The sequence below is a fragment of the Lytechinus pictus genome, chromosome 7 (assembly GCF_037042905.1).
Source record: "Lytechinus pictus isolate F3 Inbred chromosome 7, Lp3.0, whole genome shotgun sequence".
Classification (NCBI taxonomy): domain Eukaryota; kingdom Metazoa; phylum Echinodermata; class Echinoidea; order Temnopleuroida; family Toxopneustidae; genus Lytechinus; species Lytechinus pictus.
Window position 1 is genome coordinate 1,354,975 of NC_087251.1, and position 26,087 is coordinate 1,381,061.

Genomic DNA, 26,087 nt, shown 5'->3' on the forward strand with positions numbered 1-26,087 from the left:
TTTTCTTCTCCATGATTTGTCTGGGACTTCTCAGAAATATTTTACTGAATGATTAGAGGTTTATTGCTTTGGGTATTTTCTTAACAATTAACTTTCCTAAAGTTTCAATTCTTCTGCTTTCACTTTTCAAACTGCCAACAATTTTATTCTTTTTAACCCAGTGCAAAAGTTTTCAAAAAATCTAAAATTGTATTTAAAGTTGGTAATATGCATTTTCTAACAGTGATTTCATTGTTTTCATGACATTGTCAAACCAGAGAGAGAGAGAGAGTAGATATTAGCATCAATAACACAGTTATTGTATTTTTATCTTTTTTAATCATATTTCATATAGTATATAATTGCCAACATTAAGGGTTTAAAAAATCAACTGCAAAAGTGTCTTCTAACTTAGATACTGTACCTTTTTTGGTCAGAAATAAGATGAAGACGTAGTATTGGTTGAAAGTAAAAGTTTCACCCAGTTCATTCCTATTTATGGCAGACAGTGATGAATACGGGATAGGCTTATATAGTGAAAGTCAAGATGATTATTTAACAACGGGGAATAATTTTCTTTTCATTCAATCACAATGTTTAATTCATGTTATAAAGACTCCTACACAAGAATGATTTTGTGTATCTGCTTTTCACAGAGAACTGGGCAGTACATATCAGTCTTTTCCCAAATGACCAAAACTGGTAACCAAATTTGAGAATTATAGATCGAACATGAAGACTTGAGAAGTATTTCGGATTGTATAGAAGGAACATTAGGTTAACACATTTTACACAAATTTCAGGTTTGTTTGTTAGGAACTCTAGGATAATATGAAGCCTTTATGCTTTGTTTATCCTAAGCCTTGCACAATAAATATCCGACAGATTTTCAGCAAATGTGGTAATAACTTAAGGTACTTCATTCTTAATGTCAAACTTGTAGATTTCAGTTATCTAGAGCTTTAAGCAAAATTGGATGATCTTAGTAATTGGGAATAGATAATGAATTTCTGATTCTTAGGAGTGTGTTTTATGAGCACTGATTGCAGAAATACAAAAATGTAGAACTAAGACTCTCAAAATACATGTAGTTTCCAGTTACATTCTACCAATGGCATACCAATGGCATTATTTTGCCAATCTTTATATCAATTACTATAAATATGATTAAACACAATTCAAACTTTGGTCTAGACATATTCTGATTTTTGAATTTTTATAATCTATTACTACTGAGAAAAATAGTTACAAATCATGTCATACAATTTCAAAATATATCGATTTTAAAAGTGGCAGGATCTCAAAAGCATGCAATAATTTTGGCTTGCCTTTTCTTTGTTATCTCATTTCTTGTATAAATGTCTTTAGAATGACAAACTGCAAAAAGAATCTCTTGAGTACAATTACAATACCCCAGTAAAATCTTGCCACCTCAATTGCTAATTGTTCTTTGCGAAAAACTGTAAATGATATGATGTCAGAGATAAAAAAAGATGGATTTATTTGGTTGTGAATGTGTTATTAAAAATGAAGTCCACCCTGGAGGCCAGTGTGAGGAAAATCCATCAGCATGACAGTATTATTAATTCTTTATATTTATGCATGCAGTTCTCTGATGTGTGATGAAATATGAATCACACAAAGTGCTATTTATTTTACCTCAGACACATTATTACATTTATATGAGAGATTATTTTGTTGGTATTATTTCAGGTAACATGTCAATAGAAGGTTTGATTCGTTATCTACTAAGTGATGACAACCAAGTGGATGGTGTGGAATCTTATCTCATTGCTCAAGACATGGAACAACCTCTTTCACATTATTTCATCAAATCATCTCACAACACATACCTCACAGGTAAAGTATCCAATCTTATATCTTCTGAGGTGCTAGTAAATTTCAAAATCACATTCCTGTTTGTCTTGGTGATGTTTTGCAAAGGGTAGTATGACTCAAAGTCATGCTTACAGGCCAGTGAGCATGTGATATTTAAAACGTAACCTCACTGATGAATATGTGATAGTACACACCCCCTGAGGTATTTTTTTTTATGAATGCATGTTATAAGCTACTGAAATCCTTGCATCTGATTGGCTCAGAGCAATGTTGTAAGTGAAAATCGCCAACTACTTGTTTCATGAAATGCTCCATTAAATCTTTGTATGCATGATATACCACTTACAATTCAGAATTGAATTAGGATTTTGAGTCACACATTATCTTTGTGAAACATCTCCCTATTTGACACTGTGACACAGACCCTTTCCTGGGGCCTATATCACAACTGATTACTATCGAACACGTACTGTCAAAAAATCAAACACAAAATGATATTAACCAATCAAAACTTCCATTTATGACTTCTATTTAAATGCAGCTGTTCCTGCAATAGGTCTATGGACAGGGAAGAGTTCTCTGCTTTCATATAAATTCTTTATGAACACTGAAGTTTTTGAAGACATACTTTGTTGTTTTTCCTCTGTTATTCTTCAATATCTGAATAAAAACAGTCAAGTTTGCCCCATTTAGCTTATTTCAACACACAGTGCACCTTTTGTTGGAGTTCTTAATTTCAATCATTATAATAAACTCGGTTTGTTAGTATCCCAGCATAAGACTAATGTCACAACTCCAAAATTTAGCCTGCTCGACGACCAGGCGGCGAGTTTTTAGCCAATTTTGCCCGGTCACCGACTGACGGCCATCTGGGCACCACTGGTTTTTGGGGCATCGCTCGGTAGCCGCTCAAAGTTTAGCGCGGAGTTAAATTCTGACAGCGCCTGCTCACTTTTCACTCGCCGCCTGAAATACGCTCGGCGCCTGGTTGGTTGCCGTCTGGGCGCCGACGTAATCAAGCGGTTGCCGTCAAACGATTTAGGTCAAAAATTGAACTCATTGGATCAACGGCTGTCAAGTGGTCATCGGCCGGTCGCCGGCCGCTGGCCGGTCAGAGATCGGTCGATGATCTCGCGGCGAATTCAAGATCGGACGGGCGATTACCTAAAAATATGATGGTGGCTGATGGGGGACCGCCCGGGATTCGGTGGATCGACAGCCGATCACTCCTCGGACGCCAAACAGATAAGTTCCCGGATTTGATCCAGATTTGGCCTAGAGTAATGGGCACCGGGCACTATTCGACCACCGCTAAGTATTTTTACAGCCCGCTCGACTTCTACAAAAGTCGTTTGGCAATTCCTAAATTCCAGCGGCGCCCAAGCAGGCTTTTAATTGGGTGGTCGCCGCTCTGAGTTGTGACTTAACTAAGCCTAAAACAAATTACTATTTATAATATACTTTGATAGCAATGTCAACTACCATCAAACCCTTGATTAAGATGGGCTCTTTATAGGAAGGTTATTACTTTAGTTACTGTTGACAGCAGTATTGAATTTAATGTTCAGTTTTTGTGCAATGAGACTCAATTCATTCTTTCTTTCTTTCCTTCTTTCATTCATTTTTTTTTTTTGGGGGGGGGGGAGAATAGAAACAGAAAATACAGTATGAGAAATATTACTGTTACTGATTGCAATTTCTTTTATTTTGTTTTTGGCAGGTCATCAATTGACTGGGAAGTCTACAGTTGAGATTTATCGTCAGGTTTTGCTGTCTGGATGTAGATGTGTAGAGCTGGACTGTTGGGATGGTAAGAGTGATACTGATCCAGAACCAGTCATTACCCATGGATACACTATGTGTACTGATGTACTCTTCAAGGTAAAGTATGCCCACATCAGTAATGATGTTGATGGAGATGGTGATGTTGATGGTAGTGGCTATGATGATAATGATGATGATGGCAGCAACGACGATGATGACAACGACAATGACGACGATGATGATGATGAAATTTCTTCTCCTGGATCACTGATAAAATCTAGTTATCCTTTTATAGTGTCTTTCTGACCATGGATGTAGAAACTAGTGACTGAGCTTTTTAAAATTACTGACAAAATTTCCCTGAAGCTATATCTGTGATTAGCCATTTCACATTCTCTAATGATATATTGGTCAGGACCATAAGTTCTTATTACTGACTAAAACCATATGATATTTTTAGTATCTCTTTCATTGATGATTCTTTGCAGGATGTTATCGAAGCTATAAATGAAGCAGCATTCAAGACATCTGAGTATCCTGTAATCCTGTCCTTTGAGAATCATTGCAAGTATGTCTCACTTTCTAAGATTGGACAACTAAAAATATGAGTTCATTTCTTAAGTTTTTTAGGGGGTTCATGGTTGCTGTTTCATAAGGCTGTTTGTCAAGTTGTGCATGACACTGTAGTTACTGAAATATGAAGTGCCTTGATTTTCATGACATTGTAAAAAAGAGTGATTGTGTGGACAAATATATTCATTTAGTAAGTGACAAAAGCACTATACAATGCAGTGTTAAATTCGATGGAACCAAATTTTAAAGTTATAACAGAAATAAGAAGAAAATCAGTGAAGTTGATAAGTGAAGGTTTTGACAAAATCGGGCAAACAATAACACATTACGATTTTTAAAAAGTTGGAAAAAAGTGTGATTTATCATAAATTAGTCACAAGTACAATAGACGGCCTTTCATTGTAAAGCTTGTATTCTCTTCTTTCATCTGGTATGACTTAGTGATTCCTCATTCATTCATGAGTGAGTAAGAACAATTTGAAAAAAAGTATGCCAAACAGCCAAACAGTATCTTAGTTTTTTAAAGAAAATTGCATGTCCAAAAAGTTTAATACCTGCTCTTTAATTTGATATCTCAATCACCAAAAATGGTCAAGAAATAATAAGTTCTGTTTCTTTGAAATAGCAGTTTTATTTCCATAATTTTTTGCTAACTCGTTCATGAATGAGGAATCATGGGAGTTATTACCAGGTGAAAGAGGAGACTCAATAATAGGTCATTTGACTATTGTGTTTGTGATTAGTTTATGATGAATCAATAATTCTCGGGTTATTTTCTGGGACACATTGTTAACTGCATAAAAAATGGGAGGGTTTTCCCTACTATTTCTCAAATCAAATGTCCAAAATACCCATTTGAAATTTACTTAGTCTTAGTAATCTAATTTTTCGAGCAGCCATAGCTTTGTTATTCCTTGTTTGATTTATTTTCAATTCTCCCCATTCTGTTATTTATTATTTTCATTCTTTCACATAAATCATTATGTTATCAGGGTTGAGTTCCCCTTTAATAGGGAGAATATGAATCAACAGCAGCACATTTCAAATGAAACTAGTGTGATTTAAATGACCAAGAAACACTTTTGACTTACCATATACCAATCATGCTGAATTTCATACATGTATGGAAATTACAAAAAGTCTTATGGAACACCACCACATTAGCCTTGCATTACGACAATGAATTACCGTAAATACCAAGTAAGGGGGGGGGGGGTCTGCATGAGATATACTGACATAATTTGCCTCATCATCATTCACCACATAGTAAAAACACAAAATATACATTTTTTGCTGGTATCAATATTCTTGACAACAGTAACACAAAAATCAGCCTAAAGTAAACTTAAAATTTCGCACAGAACAGAATGAATAAAAACTAGGTAATGGCCAATGCTTCATAATAATTCAAATCCATATGAAAAGTGAAATCACAATGTTTCTAATAAGTTTATGTAGATAATACCCTTAATATGATTTATGTCCTACCAGGATATGTGTACCACTCTGTTCAAAAGATTTATTTCTCCTTCAGTATTGAGTGTAATTAGAGTCTTTCATAACATCATTGATAATAAACTTTGTTATGTACAGTTACTTTATGTTTACTCGTTAACAAGAGCCCTTGAGTCTAGTTAATAGTGCTAAAAGAGAACAAATGGAAATATGTACAACAATTAGATGGACTCAACCCTTTTTTTTCACCGAGGCTTTTGCATAGTGTGTAGGTTTTTTTTTATCAGGAACAATCTATACCAAACTTTACAAAATCAATAATTGAAGGTATAAAATGTGCAGTCATGAGTTGAAATTCGATTTGATGAATAGCAAATGATATACTTCTCTGTTTTAATATTTGACTAAAAACCAGCCTTAAAAAATGGTTATGAAAATAATGGTATGAATTATTGGAATTATGCAAACAATGAAAGTAATTTTCACACAATTTAAGGTATTGTCCATCTTCAGTTGTGCGATCCATTGCTGAAAGATGTGCATTTACACATCTTCCAAATGCCTGCTTCTGATATGTAAGAAACCAAGCTGCATTGATTAAAACTCTTTTTGCAATTGGTCTCTCTGTTGAGTTTATTTCAATATTGTGGAGAGATCTGTTGTCGAATTTATATATCTGGTTTAATATCATTTATTTGTGCTTTCCTCTCTCTATATTTATCTGACAGTTACCATAGTAATGTTACTACTCGGCCAATCAAAATCAAGTGAATTTGTTAGATTTTACAACTGTATGGACGAAATATGTTGATGAATTGTCCCCTGTAATTAGCTTTTATAAAAATTCTAGACATCTATGTTGTCATGTATGTATTTGCTTTGGTATTTATATTTGTATTTTTTTCTCTTGATAATAGCCAAAAGCAACAGGCTAAGATGGCTCATTATTGCAGAACAATCTTTGGAGATAAACTTTTGATTGATCCCCTCTCTGAGTATCCTGTAAGTAAAACATTTTATGAAGCATTTTGTTTAATTACCACAGTCGAAATAAGCTACTCACATGATACGATTTTAGTTACCCTCCCCATCAGGTCTTAATTGAAATGAGTAACTAACTTGGTATTTAGCTGTATCTTTACAATTAGCTGAAATTAGATAGTGTTTCCGTTGAAGACGTAGCTAGAGTAATAACCAAATGTTAAAACAGGGTGGCTAAAATAAAGGTTATGTTGTGTAAATAAAGTGTTAAATGGTTACCCAACCCAAACTAGGTAAATCTTTGGGTGGTATGCAGAGGTACAATAGTATACTGAATTTATAAGGTTTATATAAAAACAGATTATAGTTTATTTTATTATAACTATTACTACAGAAAACTGTTGTCCTCTTTATTCTCTGGGCATGATGGCTCTGTGGTATAGCACTTGCCTTGTTAAAGGGAGGCTGTGGGTTCTATGCCTCGCTGAGTCATACTCATTTATATATAAAAAATGGGCATTATAGCAAAGTGTAGCAAAATTGTATGACGGTAACTATAGCATTACTTGCTATACAACATTCTGTTAAAGCAGTTTCACAAGCAGAGTAGCTATTCATACCATAGATAAATAGAACTTTTATATATACATACATGTATATCATCATATTATTACTGTCATGGTAGTAGTGTAGATTATTAAAGATGATGATGATTTTCATCATTATAATTATAATGATTTTTTCAACTTTTATTATTATCTTTTCTGAAATAGTTGGAAGCTGGGAAGCCACTACCTTGTCCAGCGGCCCTCAAGAATAAGATCTTAGTCAAGAACAAGAAACGGAAGCACACAGATGCAAACAAGAAAAGAGCAGGTAAGGTTCCAAGGGTTGCAGTGGATATACTCAAGTTGCCAACATTTCAATCTAAATGTTTTATTAGATAATCTGATGTGCCAAATTTTTATTAACCCAGTTGATGCAGTAGATAAACTGATGTTCCGTAGACTTCATGAACCGAAGGGTTGCATTACATAACCTACAAGTATGTTGTGATAATATCATTATCCCTGTACTAGCAGTAGATAGCAAGATGCTCTTAAGGTATCATCGACCTAATAGTTGTAGATGATCTTATGTTTTCAAGGTATCATCAACCCAAAAGGTTTTACTATATTAGCCTGATGTTGCCACAACGTCATCAACCCAAGTGTTGCAGTAGGTAGTCTTGTGTTTCTATGATATCAACAACACAGTGTTGTAACATAAAATATTTGTACAATCCATCATCCCATCTTGAAAAGGACTGTTTGGTTAGTATTATACCATTGTAAAAGTCCTTCAAATCCAATCACATGGTGAAATATAAACTTCTTCTCCATTATCTGTACCACCTTGCAAACCTTTAAAAAATTTCATGAATTGCTGTAGATTACCTTATCAACCAAATGGTTGCAGTAGCTATATCATCAAGCTAGGAGTTACATTAGGTAACCCTATGTAATAGCTAGACACATGTTTGTCAAGTAATAGCAAGCCTCTATCATGTATTGTCCATCTAATGGATTAGCAAGGTCTTGTAAACAGCAATAATATGCTCCTGTAGAAATTACTCCTAATGAAAACCTGCATGTTGACCCAACATAAATGTACCCTCAAACCAAATAACTTTCATTATTCTAATCCGTACCTCTATGGATTCAGATACATTTGTCTTTGGAATTAGAAAAAAAAGAAAAAAAAAGGTACAAATCATAAGATTAATATGACTGCCTTTAGCAATAAGTTCATATTCACATTAACCATGATTAATGATCATACTTGTAGGAGCATATTTTGAAGAGCTTCCCTCAAGCCATACAGTCTCTGTGGACAGGGACATTAGTTGACTGATGGACACTCTTGAACAGCATTGAATATAAATGAAAGATTCATGAGGTGAAAATTGATTCGCCCCAAGAGGAGTTGAATCTTCTTAGAAAGTGGATAGTTATCAACACATTCATGTCAAGTGGAATGATTCTTTAGCCACATATCTGAGTGACATACTGGTTTTTACATTTATTTTGCACAAGATAAGAATATTGCATATCGTGAAGATGTCGCACAGAAGATACATAATGCATTGATAATTGGATGTCTTTTGTATTTGTCTATGACACTTGTCTTCTAAAAAAAGAGGAGGAAGCTGCAACCTTCAAATTTCAAATATCTACAATTAAATTATCTGATAAATGCTTATAATCAAAAGATTCGATACTTCTCAAAACAGATGAATTCCCTGAGGAAAAAGTGTAGAATAGCTTTGGATTTCTAGAAATATATTATTTTAGCTGTTCTTTTGCAAGTGAAAAGTTAAGATATTTTGTTATGCCTCTGGCAATCCTTATAGTTACCTGTCCATCCATCCTCTGCCCTTCCTTTGAAAGCTTGAAATCGTTTGATAGGTCAACTATTTACCTTGAAATGTTGTGCACAAAGTTCTCAACTTTTACCACTAATGCTAGAATTAGTGAGAAATAAAATCCAACTGAAATTCTGTTATGATTGTTGTTATTGTAAACTTTGATTTTGACCACACAGGTGTGAGAAGATCAAAAGTACCAACTCAAACCACTTTGAATTCTCTGACTTCTATGCTAAGCATAGAGCTTTCAGTAGAAGGTACTCTAAGTATACAGTGATGTACTGGGATATCTACTAATAATAATTCTGCTATTGGATCATCTTTTATACCTGATGGAGCTTTATCAACATTTTAATCTATCATCTGTACATACATGTTTCCTTTCCTCTATATCCTTCTATTCATGTTGATGTTCTTGTATGGTGTGTATGGATGAGGAAGAACAGATTACATGAAGTCAGCGTATTAAAGATCCTGTCTAGTGAAAATTTAAAATGAATGAACTTGATAACATAAAGGGATATAAAACAACTTGGCTTTAGTATTGCATAACATATTGAAACCTAATTTTCAGTCCCTCTTCAAAATGGCTGTCAAACAGTTAGTTTTGCAAACTTGACAATGACACAAATTGCAATGCCGATCTTGATATCAAAGACTGCGTTTGAGAGAGGTATTTTCCTATGATAGAAAATAAGGTTCTGTTTAAATAATATTGACCTATTATTCATATATTTTTTTACCACTTAGACATTGTCTTTAATAAGTGTTATTAATTTAGAGTCAGAAGGGCATCCTGTTTTTGTGATAGGAGTGACTTATGCCCTTTTGGCTCTTAAACTCACTTTGGGGAATGGTTATTTAATGCATTAGAAGCAAGCAGGGGTGGTAATGCTTGCTTTCTATTTGGGCTTTTGTTGATTGGTGAATTTGCATGGATCGTGCATCAGAATATATCCCTTGCATATTTACTTATAATTTTGTGTCCCTTGTTATTATTAGATTGATACATACAGTAACTTGAATACATAATTTGGGGTTATGTGGTCTAAATAACAATGATGGTGGTATAGTAATGTTATAGCAAACATGAGCTAATAAACCATGGTTATTAACCATACTGCTTAAGCTGTCATACTATGCCATACTGTAATTATAACTCTTCCCACAAAAATACTTGTTGGATATTATTCTTTATATGAACAAATATCCTAGTGAAGGTTGATTTGATTGGCTGATGACTTTGATTGACAGGAAAGCGTCGATTTAGCTCCACCTCCTCTTTCACCAGTTCATTTGATGCAGAAGAATCAACGGAGACTCCGCCTTCAACGATGAGACGAGGTAGACTTCCATGTTATTTTCTATCTCACTGTCTTCACCCATTAAGAACATGGCATGTGTATGGAGCATCATGAAGAACATTCAAAGCATCACTATTGTCTTGCATCTATGACTCTGTCTTATATACAGTGCAACTGATTCTGATTAATCTTACTATGGAAAGCCATCTTACTATGGAAAATTCAGCATGTTTATATTTTGTTTACAAATGGAAAATGGTGTGGAATTATTCCATTGCTGGCTTTCCATAGTAGAGAATGATTTGAACCAAGCGAAACTCTATATAAGATTGAGTTTATTTGGGGTTATGATGGGTTTATTGATGATATTGCTACATAGGGAATCTACAGTACATATACCTATGAAATTTGGTGTGAATCTTTTCACTGTTCCTTTTCAATAAGTGAACCTTTTACCACAATTCAAGCTTCAATCAGTAGAAGTTCACTTTTGAACTTTTTAAAAGTAACTTTTTATGATAATCAACGAAAATTGAGTTTTTGATAATAGTTTGAGAAAGTATTTTAAGCTGTTTAACCCCCCATGTAGCAATGTTCTGTTTTTTTTTTAAATACATGTCTGAGAGAATGCATAATTAACTTTTTTTTCTTTCTCCTTCAAAGGACATCTACAAGGAACACTATGATCTTCTGATAAAAAAATCTGATATTAATTACAGGCTGCTGTCATCATAGCATTCTGTAGACTAAATTTGTCAGATTCATCAAATAATTTTGCATGCACACCAAACAGTGGTCTGGAGTGAACACATGTCTTGATTAGGGGAGGGGGGGGGGTAGAAAATGTGAAAGACGAGTTTAGAATATCCAGAATATGAAGAAAAAAAGAAGGGGATGATATGGGAAATCTAACAGCATGAAAACTCCTCCTAGTCCAGAATCTTTTGATTTACCACTATCTCTACCTCTCCCTGTGTGTTGCATGCTGATGAAGTAGCATGTGTTTATATTCACACAGGGTATAATTTCCTGAGCCCTGGTGCTTAAATATCACTACTCTACTAATATTGCCATCAAATGGTAACTCACTTGGTAATGGGTATCATCAGCCAAACAAAATTATGGATTCCATGAAGAAATTTGGATTGCAAAGTTGATAAAATATAAAATTTTATCCACCAGGGCCTTGGTATAGCATTGTAATTTAGTATGTATTTTCTTTTTAATGGCAATTGCCCATTGTGCAGCAGATCTTTATATAGAACTTTAAGAACTTAATTGAAATTTTCCCCTAGAAATAATTCCCCTATTTTGCTGGTCAGTGAGCTGTAGGATCCAATGAGATTCTGGACTAGACCCCACTATGCATAATGCATACTACCAAAGATAAATTTGAATATTGCACTTTACATTCTTCTCTTGAACAATGATATATTTTATCTTTACCTTGACCCCATTCCAGAAAGAGAGCATTCAAATTATGCGCAAGTTCCAAATACTTGTTGTTAATTGGTTGAAAATCATGGATCTGTAGATGAAATATTTTATTTCAGTTTATTAGTAGTTCTTTCCCTTGTAAGGCCCAACTCCCTCCACAAGAAATAGTTTCAGACAATACATGTTGGTCTTTATTCATCCAGACACTATTTAATAAAGCCTATCAGATCTTTTAATGTGACATTCTCCATTAATATAAGTTTTTTAAAGCTTTGGTTTTGAATTCGCTTTAAGAATCACTTGTTAGGAAATGCCACCTTTATGATGGCGTGGCCTTGTAATTACAATTGATTTTACAGTGTGATTGTAACTCTGGCAAACCATGCACAAAACATGATCTCTTCAGTCCTTACTTCATTATGTTACAGTGCCCTTATCTTGAAATCTATACTTGCAAACTCTCCCCATTCAGGGAAATGAAGAGCAGTGTACCCTAATTAGTCTATTTCAAGAAAATATTTGCTTTCACATATATGAGGATTTTTTTTCTTGATTATCTGTCCCTAAAAACATTTCATGCATATTGTTGTATATCATATCATATTTTTACCACATGTTGCTTTGGAACAAGAAGGATATTTCTTCATATGCCTACAGACATACATTACAGTGTAGTCAAAATCATTCTTTCTCAAAGCTGCATTGTGCTAGTGTAAGTTTCAATGAAACTTACTACATTTACAATATAATCTTATGAAGTGTTTGATTATGAATGATTTCATTTTCCTATTTTGAGTAACGTTTTCAAATGAAATATATATTATAGAAAGTTTGTGTTGGGGGCAGATTATATTTTTTTTCACCCTTTAGTTGACGAATGCTCTATATTCTGACTATTGAGATACAGATATATAAGAAACAGATATAAATGTATGAAAGTTAGGAATTTTATTTGTCAAGGGAATTTTTAAAAATACTATTAAAATGTTTTGAAATTGTCTCTTTAAATTTTTTCTTCAATTTGTGCCGTGTTGTTTGTAATGTCATCATCTCCACATTTGTTGCAATACATGTGTACGTATTCCATTACTGAATGTTTCCAGTTAAACTCAGTTTTGTATCAGTATTCTCATTTTCCATAGACTCTATTCCGAGTTATGTTGGGACAAATTGTTGAAGAGAATTTATCACACTCCTTGTCATCTATTAAAAGAATCAGATTGGATGTTTGTTGATATAAAACCTTGAAAGAGGATGGAAAATGAATAAACTATCAGTATTGAATCAACAATAAAAAAAATAGGTGATATTTGATGACACTGACATAAGATTTATAATAAACATGCATTGCATACTTTGCCAATTAAATGTCAATTCATTGTACTTTGATGGTAATAAACAAAATACTGAATAAAAAAGGAATTAAAATACAAATTTCTCACATTATAGTGTTCATAAAAATCAAATTGTTTGTGAATACATAATTACATGTGTGTATCATGTGTCTGAAGAGTACCATACCATGATGGTGATATTGTAATATGAATATGTTTATTCAATCAGATCATTGCACTTCATGTACCAATATATTGATTCAATAAAATCTGTCACTTGTTTATATTCTGGTACCCATGCATATTTGGACTTTATACTCTAGTTTCACAAGCATTATGCTTCATATTTATACATACATGGCACATGTACATGGAGTATAACACTTCATATGTTTAGGCATATATACAGTATTTAGCCATAACTTACAAGTAGTATGGTTTTCTAATCACAATGGATATTCCTTTATTTATTCCAATTATGTATGCTTCTATAATTTGTTATTATTATTGTTGTTATTGATTATTATTATTATTATCATTATTATGGTTATTATTATCATTAGATTATTATTAATATTATTATTATTATTATCATCATCATCATTAGTAATAGTATTATTGTAATAAAATTGAATAATCTATATATTTGTTATAAATTAATTAATCAATTAATTGATTATTCAATTAATAAATTAATAATTTATGTAAATATTTATTTAAAAAATTGGAAGGGGTTTATAAAAATGATTGTTAAGGTCTAAAATCCTGATCTCAAATGTATATGATGAATGAGAAAGGTCACTTTATTACAATGTACAGCGTATATCTATAAATGAATATGGGTACATGTATTTTCACAATTTTATGATTCACTTCTTTTAGCATATCTTTGCCAATACAGTATATGGTTGTTTTAGGATAGATATCACAAATTGAGACCTTATACCTCAAAAAAATTACTTAAAAAATAGATATTTCCAACATTTTGAAAGTATTACATGAAAATATAATTTCATTCTTTATGTAATTTCCCTTTTTCAGCCTTATGTGAATCCATTCATAATATTCACTACAATTGTATTTCAAAGAGAATAATTAGTGCACATTATTATAATAAATAAATATAAATAAACTGTATGGATTTTTTTGAGTAAGATTGGAAATGTATTCCGCTTGAATTTCTTTTATGAAATATAAGTGTAATACTTATAATATTTGATTCATGATTGTCTTTAAAGGTCAAGTCCACCTCAGAAAAATAGTGATTAGAATCAATAGAGAAAAATCAGACAAGCACAATGCTGAAAATTTCATCAAAATCGGATGTAAAATAAGAAAGTAATGACAATCAAAGTTTCGCTTATTTTCACAAAATAGTTATATGAACGAGTCAGTTACATCCAAATGAGAGAGTTGATGATGTCACTCACTCACTATTTCTTTTGTTTTTTATTGTTTGAATTATATAATATTTCAATTTTTACGAAATTGACAATTAGGACCTCCTTGCCTGAACCACAAAATGTTCAAATAATGGAATTTCACGTGTTCAGGGAGGAATGAAACTTCATTTCACATGACAATGACTAGAAAATCAAAATATTTCATATTTCATATAATAAAATACAAAAGAAATAGTGAGTGAGTGATGTCATCAGTTCCCTCATTTGCATACCAACCGAGATGTGCATATAACTGTTTTGTGAAATGAAGTGAAACTTTAAAATGTCATAACTTTCTTATTTTACATCCGATTTTGATGAAATTTTCAGTGTTATGCTTGTTGGATTTTTCTCTTTTTATTCAAATTAAGTTTTTGTTGGGATGGACTTGTCCTTTAAAAGCAACAAAACATTTTATTTTTGGTTAAAAAGAGTAACTTTCATATTTCTTTTGAAATCACAGGAACATTGTAAAATGTACCATGTATTGATTAAAGAATGTTTGTCTGGGATCCCAGTATATCCATCTGTATTTTGAAATGTCTTGAATTCGATATTCGTGTTTCTCATTTGGATGTTAAGAGCAGGAAGCTAGAATGTATTTTATAAAACATTTTTGATTACATATCAAACCCAATGCTTAATGAAGGAATGAAGATTGGCATTGACATTACTTTTTTCTGAAACCAGGTCGTCGACTTCAGAGTACGACATCATTGACATCCATGGATAGCGGTGATGCTCCTGTTGATATTAGGCCTAGTCGGTCAGGTAGTACACCTAGTCTTGTTATCGCAATTGATTATCACATTACTTATTCAAGCCTTTTCAAGCTTATTAATCATTAACTCATGGTGGTGTCACTTTCATCTCGATACAGACGAAATGGAAAAACTTACAAATGGGAGGTATTAAACAGTATATGTTAATACTCTATTTACGCTGTAGATTTGCTACTTCCAAAGGATTTATACCTTGATATTTTCATTCTCTTTCACTTTTTGATGAAATAGCCTTATTTCTGCTTTGCACCAATGAAGATTAATATTGATTGGTAAGGTGAAATTGTGGATTGGAAGCTTGTATGCATTGGCACACGCAAAGCTAATTTTTTTCTTTCTTTTTAATAGGGACACACATACTTGAGTTTAGATAAATTCTTTACATTGATATTTATTGTACAGTATAGGGCTTATGTTATGATGTACTACTTTAACCTAAAATCTCTTTTATTGGTTCTTTCAAATAAAAGCATTAAATCTTTTCAAATTACTCACTTGAAAGCAGTTTCAACTAATACAATTATCTTTATGGAAATTGCAAAAGTGCTTACTTTGTCTCTGTAGTAGTGGATTTATTCCCTTCTTGCTTTTACTAACAAGAGAGAACAATTCTATGCTCTTCAGGCTATTATGTTTCTGCATTGATAAGCTAAGATATCTAGACCTGTACTTCTTCACTTTTAATTTTCAATTTTGCCACTTCAATTTTTTATCATATTCTAGAGCTTTTACATTATATTGCCAAAAGCAACACTTGTAATACTTGTCTGGGATGAAAATTCATGTGTTTTGAGCCGACTGTGTACATTATCATTGAATTTATCCACCACAGCATCTCGGCGAGGTAGCAAACGTAAAATGCTCCTCCAGATTGCCGAAGTGACTTATGATGAGACTATTAACCCAGACGACCCAGGTAACCCGGGGCAACACTGTCCAGCTTTCATATTTTCACATAGCACTGCAACTTGAGAGAAATTCAAACGCAAACAATTTCTTCTCTTTCTATCTCAAAGCATTAGAATTAGGTTACAGTAGAATTTCACAAAGTTTACAAGAGAGATCATTGGAAAATTCAACAAAGTCACATCATTAAGTGATTTCAAGTTTGGTGTTAGCACGTGTTTGTGGTGGAAGAGCACCATTTAGATTGCATTCCCTAAGTCCAGTGTATTAAAATGATTCAAATCACATTGTTAATAGACCCTTACATAAAACTTGTCTCAAGACCAGCTTGGTGATGTACTGATGTAAAAATCAATCCAACACCAAGACCAAAAGGTCAACATCAAACTTGAAATCATCCATTGTGCTTTTCTAATATTCAACTGAACTTGTTGACAGACTTGTATACGTATCAGCATTATTCATAGCAAATGTAAAGCTTTAAATCAATCCATGCCTAGCTAGCATTATTATCCAACATATCATTATCATTGCAGGAGGACTTTAAAAAATGTAAAAATCCAGAGATTGATAATATCAGAAGTTAAATAAATCTAAGCAGTTGAAGCCAAATGTCATATTTTTATTTTTTTTAAATCCAATGATCTTTTCATTTTTCACTGAATCATGCACCTGTAAAATTAAGCCTTCATCACAGTGTCTTATACTTTTCAAGTTGAATTATGGCCAAAGAGTTGCCAAAATGTTCATCCGCCCAGGAGTAAAATATATTGTGCTTAAGCTTTGCCTGTCACAAACCACAATTTGGTTACCCTGGGGATGTATTTTAAGGATATTCTCTTGTTAGCCCTGGGGCAATCGTTGTAGAATTGTTAGGGGAAAAGACAGTGAATGAAAACTGAGGCTGAACCAGTTTTAGACTTCATACTGGGTTTGCTGGATATGTTGGAAGTGCTTCAGTTGGGATTCTATTGTGATGCTTGCTTAATACTCTGATGACCTCTGCCATTTTATGATGAGGCATGTTTATACCTGACTTGACTTATGTTAGATTTTTAGACGGTAAAATTGAAAATAGAATTGATAATATAATCTAATAATGCTAATAGGCACATTTTTTTTAATAGTGTTGGACATTAGCACCTTTACTGCACAGGTGCCGTATGTTGCATTTTAAAGAATTTGGTATCCATTTACTATACCCGTTTGGAGAGCGGTAAATTTATAATGTCTACAAATGATGAAGGTCCAGGGAGGGGGGGGGGGGGTGGGCGTGGGGTTGCATGTATAAAGCTAATCTAATCCTGTTATTTTGATACTTCCCAAAGTCTAACATCAGTCAGGTGGTTATGCATAGCCTTATCACATTGCTGGCTTATGTGTGTGAGGTTTGGGTGCTATGAAACTGCATGCTAATACCTTGGTCACATTTGCTCTACGACGGCCATACGACGAGTCGAAAACATTCGTTTTATTCATTTTTATTCAAACCGCCTATATGTAGCTAGTGCCAAAAAATGTTAAAACAGCTGCTTTCGACTCGCCGTACGGCCGCCGTAGAACAAATGTGACCAAGGTATATTTACACCAGGAGCTATATTCACAAAACTTAACGGAGCTGGTCACAGTATCAATCAATTACAATGGCCACAGTAGCCTACTAAGTAAGCCCACAGAGCTACAGTTTAGAAGAATGGAATATGATTTGAAAGAGCAATATAAGTGCTGATGCCATTTCTTAAAGCTATTCAAGTAAAGCTTATCATTAACACTCTTAAATTTGCAACATAATTTAAAAAAAAAAAGAACATTAATGAAATCTTGCTATTTCTGCTTATTTTTGGGGGACGTGTCTCATATTTTCTTTAAACTATTTTAACTGAGTAATTATTGCCAATTTAAGGATTGAAGCAGATTAATAATAAAAAATAATCTACCTCTCTGGGTATATGTTTTCTGAGTATGGACCTTGGTATTTTAATTTCTTATTTGATTTGCTATACAAGGAAAGGATTTAAGAAAATAATTTATATTTAAAGCTATGCATAGTAATCTGATTCTTTTATGATTTGAATAAAAAAAATTCAGCTTTAGTACCATTTTTCAAGTCTAGCACATTGCTTCGAAATAATTGGCAAAGCTTTCAAAAATGGATGATCTATAAGAATACATTTTGACCTATAATTTGATTTTAATGTTATGCCACTGATTTCTAAAATCTACAAATTCAATGCCTTTTATTAAGCTGAGGATTCAGCATATGTTAATACATATGTGTGTATGTTTAGTAATTAATGTGTGTGTGTTTTTCATTTGTAGAACTTCTTTTATATACTTGATTACTGTGAATGATTGGGTGATAAACAATAAACAAATGTTAATGATAAATGTTTGATCATAAGCAGATACATTGCTTCTTGATAATTGCCATTGTACTATTCACTTTTGATTACCATTACTTAACATGCTTAATGATTTAACTACATTCCACAATTTCATTATTAAAACACACTCCAAAGAAAAAATGTTACATTAAAAAATGTATTCAAGTATCATCAATAATGATGATTATTCATATACAGTGTTCATGGTGTGTTGCTGTTATGAGATGTTTTATTTAATTTGGTCAGTTTGCTTCTCAAAGAAAATCAATTTATTGCAAGTTTGAAATAAATTACTAACACTACAAGGATTTCTTCAAGCTTCTATTGGTATATGTAAAAACAATTGCAAGGAAATTAATATAGATTGTTCAAATATGGAGGTAACTCCAAACGACCATAAACTCAGAGTTTTACCACAAATTTCATTCATTTTCATCATAATATTTCATACTTTTCATTTCAAATCAGGTCATATATCCGAATTTCAAGCAAAACCCACAATTTTTCTCTTAAAGTACAAAGTACATAACGTACAAATCATGTTATGCGACACTAATGATCATGACATAAATCATTATATTTAATGTACTCCTGTTTTACCAATCATTTTGTTTGTTTTGTTGTAAATTTGATGTTATGAATCAGGTTCATGTGTTAAATTATGTTTCATTTTCCTATAAGGTAATCTTTGTAATTGGTTTTTCTTTGTAAAACATGTAATGTACATGCACAGTACTTTCTGATTACAAGCTCAAATTATATATGAGCTATATACCCAGCTTTCATACATTATAACCAATTACAATGGATAGTGTCAGATCACATGTTGGAGTGCCTCTCTATAGCAAGTGGTGATTGATAGCCAATAGCGATCTGTTCTCACTCATGCCATGGATAACAAGTCATGATAACATCCGAATGTTCCTGATCACCTCTTGTTATTAACAGGTGTAATTATATTTTCATTGTGGCATATTACATTTTGCCATGGATAATGCGCATTGCTGCCATTGATTGTATAACCTATTACCCATCGTGAGTGCTTGTAATGTATTAATGACATGTTATTGATCACATATTGCAATTTACAGCATGTGGTAATAACCTGTGATGGATATGTAACTGATCACCACTGGTTATTGATTGCGCTATCCATTATGAGTGGTTATAATCTCTGAAAGTGCACATAATGTAACAGGGATGGAATTTCATTTTACCTTCCTGTAAAATGTACACGTACAGTACTGTGAGAACAATAAGTTAGTAAACTCTTGTTTGATGTAAAACTTCTTAAAAGTTTGAAGTACTAACATATTGCCAACGATAATTTTTTGTTGTTGCACTTTAAGTTGTTTGTTTTTATTGGAAAAGTAGCAGTAGCCTATAGAAACACATTGTATGTATGACTACTTATGTAATAAAATTGGCTCTCTTTTCATTTCTCATTTCTTGTCAGAAAATGAAATATATGCATTACCTTTTCTAGCATACAAATGCTTTTATTATTTTCAGTTAAAATAATTACCATGATTAATGATTACCTAATGAGATATTCCTTTATAATATTGAATAATTACATTTTGCTTTTTCTTTCACTTTAATGTCACTTTGACTTTCCTAATTATAAAACGTCCGTGAAGCATAGATTTAATCATTTATTTTATTCTTGGCTACCATTTCCTCTTATTGCTTGTATCCTGCTCATATTTCATAATTGTATTTTCCTTTACAGGTAGAAGGAGGTGGTAATGTCTGATGTTTATCCAGCTTCATTAGAAGAGACATTTCTTGTTCACAATCTATTTATATATTTCAAACATATTGTTTCCCTTAAGACAGCCTTTAATGATAGGAGATTAGTATCTGAAAGATCTGCTTTTTGTATGATAAACAGAGGGCTGCTATTATGCATTAATGCCCTTCTGGTTCTCATTAGGTTACATATATCCTTTTTATCAGCTAAGTCTTTGACTACAGACATTTAATTTAAAAATGCATATTTTGCTCATCATTCACATAATGTGTTAAATTTGTCAAGATTATGTTCATTTTTTTTACTCAAATAAAAAAAACCATCTTATGTTTTTTGTTTGATCATAAGAAAATGGATCATGAAACTTGTTCCCCTTATTTTATTTTCTATATTGGGGGAATGTTTATTTTTTTCTCTCTAAATCAACTAACATTGTAATATGTAAACAAATGAAGCACATGGAATATTTTGCTTCATTCTTGTCATTGATTTTTCTTGTTGATAATTGAAGTTTTATTTGATTAATTATGTTAAATTCTGGGGTTTTTCATAAGAACTTTAAAAAGAGAACAACGTTGCTTGACATGAATGGAGTCTTATTACATTGTTTGTAACTACTAGTTCAATAGTTGTTGCTAATCAATCATTCAAATTTCCCCTTTTATGCAACATTATTCGATGAAAAAGGAAAATTAAGCTTGAGGGGAACCGAGTCAGTGCCCATAGCTCTTGCTGAAGATACTAATATTGAAGGTATGGTTTGTGGTCAGTACATGAAAATGAATTAGTGGGACTGCATGGATGACCAGACCAATTCTTCTGACTGATTGTAAAATTGTTTGATGGTATTCTATAGTGGCCCTATAGAATGCTTGATTATGACATGTCATACTCCATGAATTTCATCACCTTTGTTTGCCAATTTGAAGACCTTACAATAAGTCAATTATTTCATCGGAGAACTCTGACACCTTTAATCACTTGTTGATGATGTGGGTTAAAGATCCAGACCGGACCCGAAAATGAAATTGATAAATTATATACCAATCGAAAGCTTATAAGCTACTAAATACACCAAGGTATGCTTTATGCATTTTCACCGCTTCCCAGCTGAGTATTTTTCTTAAGAATATTCCAATTATCGGGTTTCGAACCCCGCTTAGAAAATAGGCTTTATTGTGCTTTTCACCTGCCTCGAGACCGTGACGTCACGTTGTGTAAGAAGCGTCGTGATTCCATAGGTTTGTACACAAAAAAACTGGGTGATTTTTTTGCTTTCCAGATAACGCATTTCATTCTCTCACTTCTATCACAGAGGGATATCACATATATTTTTACCCACAAGCTTGAATTTATGAAATCTGCAGTTTTGAACTAGTTTTTGCCATATTTTATTTCCTGCGTATTTGGCGCAGATTTCAATTCTATCTGCATTAAGATTATGTATAACAACTTTTCCTGACATAGCAATTTAGGCCCAATAAGAGCCAAACAAAGAAATCACAAAAAAGGTAGTGAATAGTTGTAGGTTTACAACAATTTGAACAGTGAATAATTTTGAGTGCCATTTTCATCTGAAAACGAAAAAAAAAATGGATTCATAACATGGAAATGGAAGAAAATACCCAATGCTTTTGTACACAAACCTATGGAATCACAACCCTCCTGACACAACGTGACGTCATCATTTCCAGGCGACGTGGGGGGTGCTCAATCGAAGCGTACTTTGGAGGAGCAGTTTCTTTGATTTTTATTTAATATTTTTAACTATTGGAAGGAGATATATGTAATATTTTTGGTATATTCGCATTGTATGAATCATTACCTTTATTTTGATATATGATTGTTTTTACACCGGTCAGGGTCTTTAAGAATCATTTTACAACTTTTAGTTCCCCCCCCCCCTTTATTGTTGCAGGAATAAAGTTCTCACCATAGTTTTTTTTAATCAATTATTTCAAAGATCATGACTAGAAACATCTACTTTGATGCAAACTTAGTCAAATGGTTGTGTGTGGTTGCAAACTAAACATAATATGACATTATACTCAAGCATTTGTTAAGGCCATTATAAGCACCATGCACTGGATTATGCAATTTATTTATTTTTTTTCTCTTTCATTTTGTACTCTTTGACTGAATATAAGTACTTAGTTAGGATTTAGACACATGAATATTCATAAAGGTCTGTAAATAGGAATTCCTATATTATGATGTTTCTCGTTGGGATATTGGCAAATGGAAGATATTTTAGGATTTGCATTTTAGGTGTTTAAAAAGAAATTTGGATAAGAATGAAGAAATATTAGCAATTAAAATACAAATATGTGATACTCTGTTTCTAATGAGCTTGGGTTGACAGAAGTAAAATAAATAATAAAAGTACCATTATAGAATATTCCATTTTCCATCTATAACAGTTACCTTACATTTCTAAAATATGATTTTAAAGTTCATGTATAATTTTTCCACTATTATTTATTTTCGACCCTGAGTATGATCTTTTTCTTAGAGGTGAATGATACAAATTGCACAATTTAAGATTGAAACTAAATTTTTACCTACATCTGAATGTATCACCTTAAACAAAATGAAAAATAAAATAAGTGACATATCTCTAGAATGTTCTTAAGTAAAACTGTATTCGTTCAAAACAAATCCTCAGTTTATCAAATTACTTTAATCAATCAAGATGGAGAAGATTTTTTTATTTATTAGGTCTTTATACAGGGTAGCCCTTTGAATATAGAGTATTGTTCTGCCAAGGGGCCCTGTCTATACAGATAAAAACATTAAAAATATACACAATAAATTACAAAGTAAAACCTTACATAATACATGATAATAATAAACAAAACAAAATAGTATTATAATTCGGATATTAATCACATTCACGCAAAAACATCCACACACACGAGCACACAACCTCACGCACACATACGCCTACACAAAAATAAATATATTACATTAAAAAAAAACAGAAAACAACAATAAAAAGATCAAGCTGGTTTGAGAGATAAAGATGTGACTTTGCTTTTGAATTTAAAGTAATATATTGAACTACATTTATAATGATGTAATCAGTGTTATTTACTTCAAATATGTAAACCTACTTTAATGGGTATGTTCCTTGTTGAACTTTAAAAGCTACATTGAAACATATATATGATCCTTGCAAAAACAGTTACATGTATTAGACAAATCTGAAGACAAGCAAAATAACTTGTTGAAAGAAGGCACTTGTACTCTTAATTTGTTAAATTAAATATTTGATGGGAAATTATTTTAAAAGCTCTTGTATGATAAAATATCTCTATCAAATTAGTTAAGTTTATCACCATTGTCCATTTAGCTGTTAGAGTCTTGAATTTTAGTATCCCAGACTAAATACAAAAATCTGTACCATTTGCAATAGTTATTATTTATACAGTGCATCCCAGAAAAAACGAAACCGAGATTAAGCGATGATTTATCATAACTTAATCACAAATACAATAGACAAATGACCTACCAATGCAAAGGTTATAATCTCCTCTTTCATCTGATATTACTTAGATTATTCCTCATTCACGCATGATTGAGCAAAAACAATTTGAAGAAAGGATACCAAAAACTCATTTGGCGGGGGGGGGGGGGGTATCTGAATTTCAATAAGAAAATCACATGCCTAAAAAGTTAAATATCTGCTCTTTTATTTGATACCTTAATCACAAAAAATGGTCAAGAAGTAAAAAATTATGTTCCCTCGAAACGATGCTTGTATTTCCATAATTTCATTAAATAAACGTGTTTTAACCGGTTTCCCACAGAAGCTATCGCACGGTTAACAAAATACTTAATGCATGGCTGATCGTCAACAAAATGAAGTGTCGAGTGACATGGAATGCTAGCCTGTAAAACCTCTTCATTTTATGAAATTATTGAAATTCAAGCCTTATTTCAAATAACCAGAACTTTGTTATTTTTGACCATTTTCTGTAATTGAGGTATCAAATTAAAGAGCAGATATTGAACTTTTTAAAAATGTGGTTTTCTATTTGGAACCCAGATACAGCAAGCCAAATGACTTTTTGGTATCTCCTCTTCAAATTATTTTTGCTCACTCATGTATGGATGAGAAATAATCTAAGTAATTTCAGATGAAAGAAGAGATTCTAAGCTTTACAATGGTAGGTCATTTGTTTATTGAATTTGTGATTAAGTTATGATAAATTATCGATAAATCTCGGTTTTGTTTTTTGTGGGACGCACTGTATATTTAGTTGGGTAAGATTAATTTTGGTCACACCAGGATATTAATATTACATGAAGTAAATAGTGTATACACTTTAATAAAGCTTATATACCAGATATAGGGGTACATCTACACACCCTACTGTATATTACCAGCATGATGTGGTTACCTCTCATCTCAATTGACTCATTTCTATGTGTACTTTATCACATTAATGACAATGCATGGAGCTTCACATGGTTAATATTAACATTGCATTGCATATCAACCCAACAAGCATGGTATCATAAATTTATATATATTTATTTGATAAGACTGTTTTGTCATTTTATGTTATGTTTTGTGCTGTTATCATCTTGTCTATCGTCAAAATGTTTGTTGTTTATGAAGTCAATTTAGTATTTGTATTTGTTCACAGTTTCTTTCACTTTCGATGACCAAGTTGAAAAATATCTTGCATGTTTATTGCTTTGAAAAAGAATGCCTCAAAACGAAACTGCTGCACCAGAGTCTTTTGCACATCAAAGATGTATTTATTGATCATTTTCTTGTTGTTTTATCATATATGAACAAAAATTCTTTGTGTTATTTATCTTTTCATCTCTTATGTTTTAAATTGAACATTCATTGTGATTTTGATATCATAACCTACAGCATTTGTACAAATTTATGCAGTGCATGTATGTTTGTGCTATGCATTTATTAACTATTTTCCTTTTCCTTTTTTTTCTATTTGCAAATAATCTTGTAGGCAAGGGAGTGAAGACGATAGAAGAGACCGCCGAGACACCAGAACAGGGTGGAGAAGGTAATTGTAATTTGTATGGATGAGTAACAATGTTACATATGGAGGGAGTAAGGGCAGTAAAAGACATTGCCTGTTTCTATGGCAAAATTTATTTTAACCATTGTTCTGCAATACAGCAAATAATGCATGGATCGCTCTTCCCGCATGAACGCAATTTATCAGCAAATAATATAGCCTCTGAAAGAACAAAATATCAAAGTAGTAAATTGTGTATGTTGCTTTGGACAATACACCTGTCAAAACATACTATAAGCCACCAATATAAACTCACTCGGTCTTTGGCATTCTAGTGAGTAAACCTGGATTTAACCCAAGACTCAAAAATCATTTTGCTTCACACCTCTATGGAGTGCTAGGTTTCGTGTTCCTTTTTCAAATCACTTAAAGATAACACTGAAGAATCCATTGAAACACATTATAAAATCACATTATTTCTCAACAAACTAATTGTTTGGACTGATATTCACTGCAATATTAAATTATTGCAATTAAAACTGTCAACTGGCATTCCATAAAACTGTGGTGTAATTTAACTTGTAGGACATACTTTGATTATGAATGGTATGTGATTACCACCCAGTGTTACCGCCCAAACAGAATGAAGAGCAAACTTTATTCATGGATTTTAAAGAAGAGGTGTCACAAATTTTGTTCAATCTTTATGAGAATAACCACATATGTTATGCATGTGTGTATAACCCCAGT

At 32.4% G+C, this 26,087-nt stretch overlaps 1 protein-coding gene across 26 annotated transcripts in view; it reads left to right on the forward strand.

Annotated features, from left to right (window-relative positions):
* The window catches only part of LOC129265175 (1-phosphatidylinositol 4,5-bisphosphate phosphodiesterase beta-1-like), a 92,687-nt gene that overhangs the window by 31,998 nt on the left and 34,602 nt on the right, over positions 1-26,087 (forward strand). For 10 of the 26 annotated variants that reach the window (XM_054903176.2, XM_054903179.2, XM_054903178.2 and 7 more), the window contains exons 8-16: positions 1,693-1,839; positions 3,539-3,699; positions 4,071-4,150; positions 6,528-6,612; positions 7,365-7,467; positions 10,253-10,342; positions 15,206-15,286; positions 16,130-16,213; positions 25,326-25,382. In XM_054903176.2, the coding sequence (XP_054759151.2) occupies positions 1,693-1,839; positions 3,539-3,699; positions 4,071-4,150; positions 6,528-6,612; positions 7,365-7,467; positions 10,253-10,342; positions 15,206-15,286; positions 16,130-16,213; positions 25,326-25,382 (888 nt within the window). Of the gene's footprint in view, positions 1-1,692; positions 1,840-3,538; positions 3,700-4,070; positions 4,151-6,527; positions 6,613-7,364; positions 7,468-10,252; positions 10,343-15,205; positions 15,287-16,129; positions 16,214-21,027; positions 21,094-25,325; positions 25,383-26,087 lie in introns of all 26 variants that reach the window. The other 16 variants (XM_054903181.2, XM_064101554.1, XM_064101553.1 and 13 more) reach the window with 3 other exon arrangements.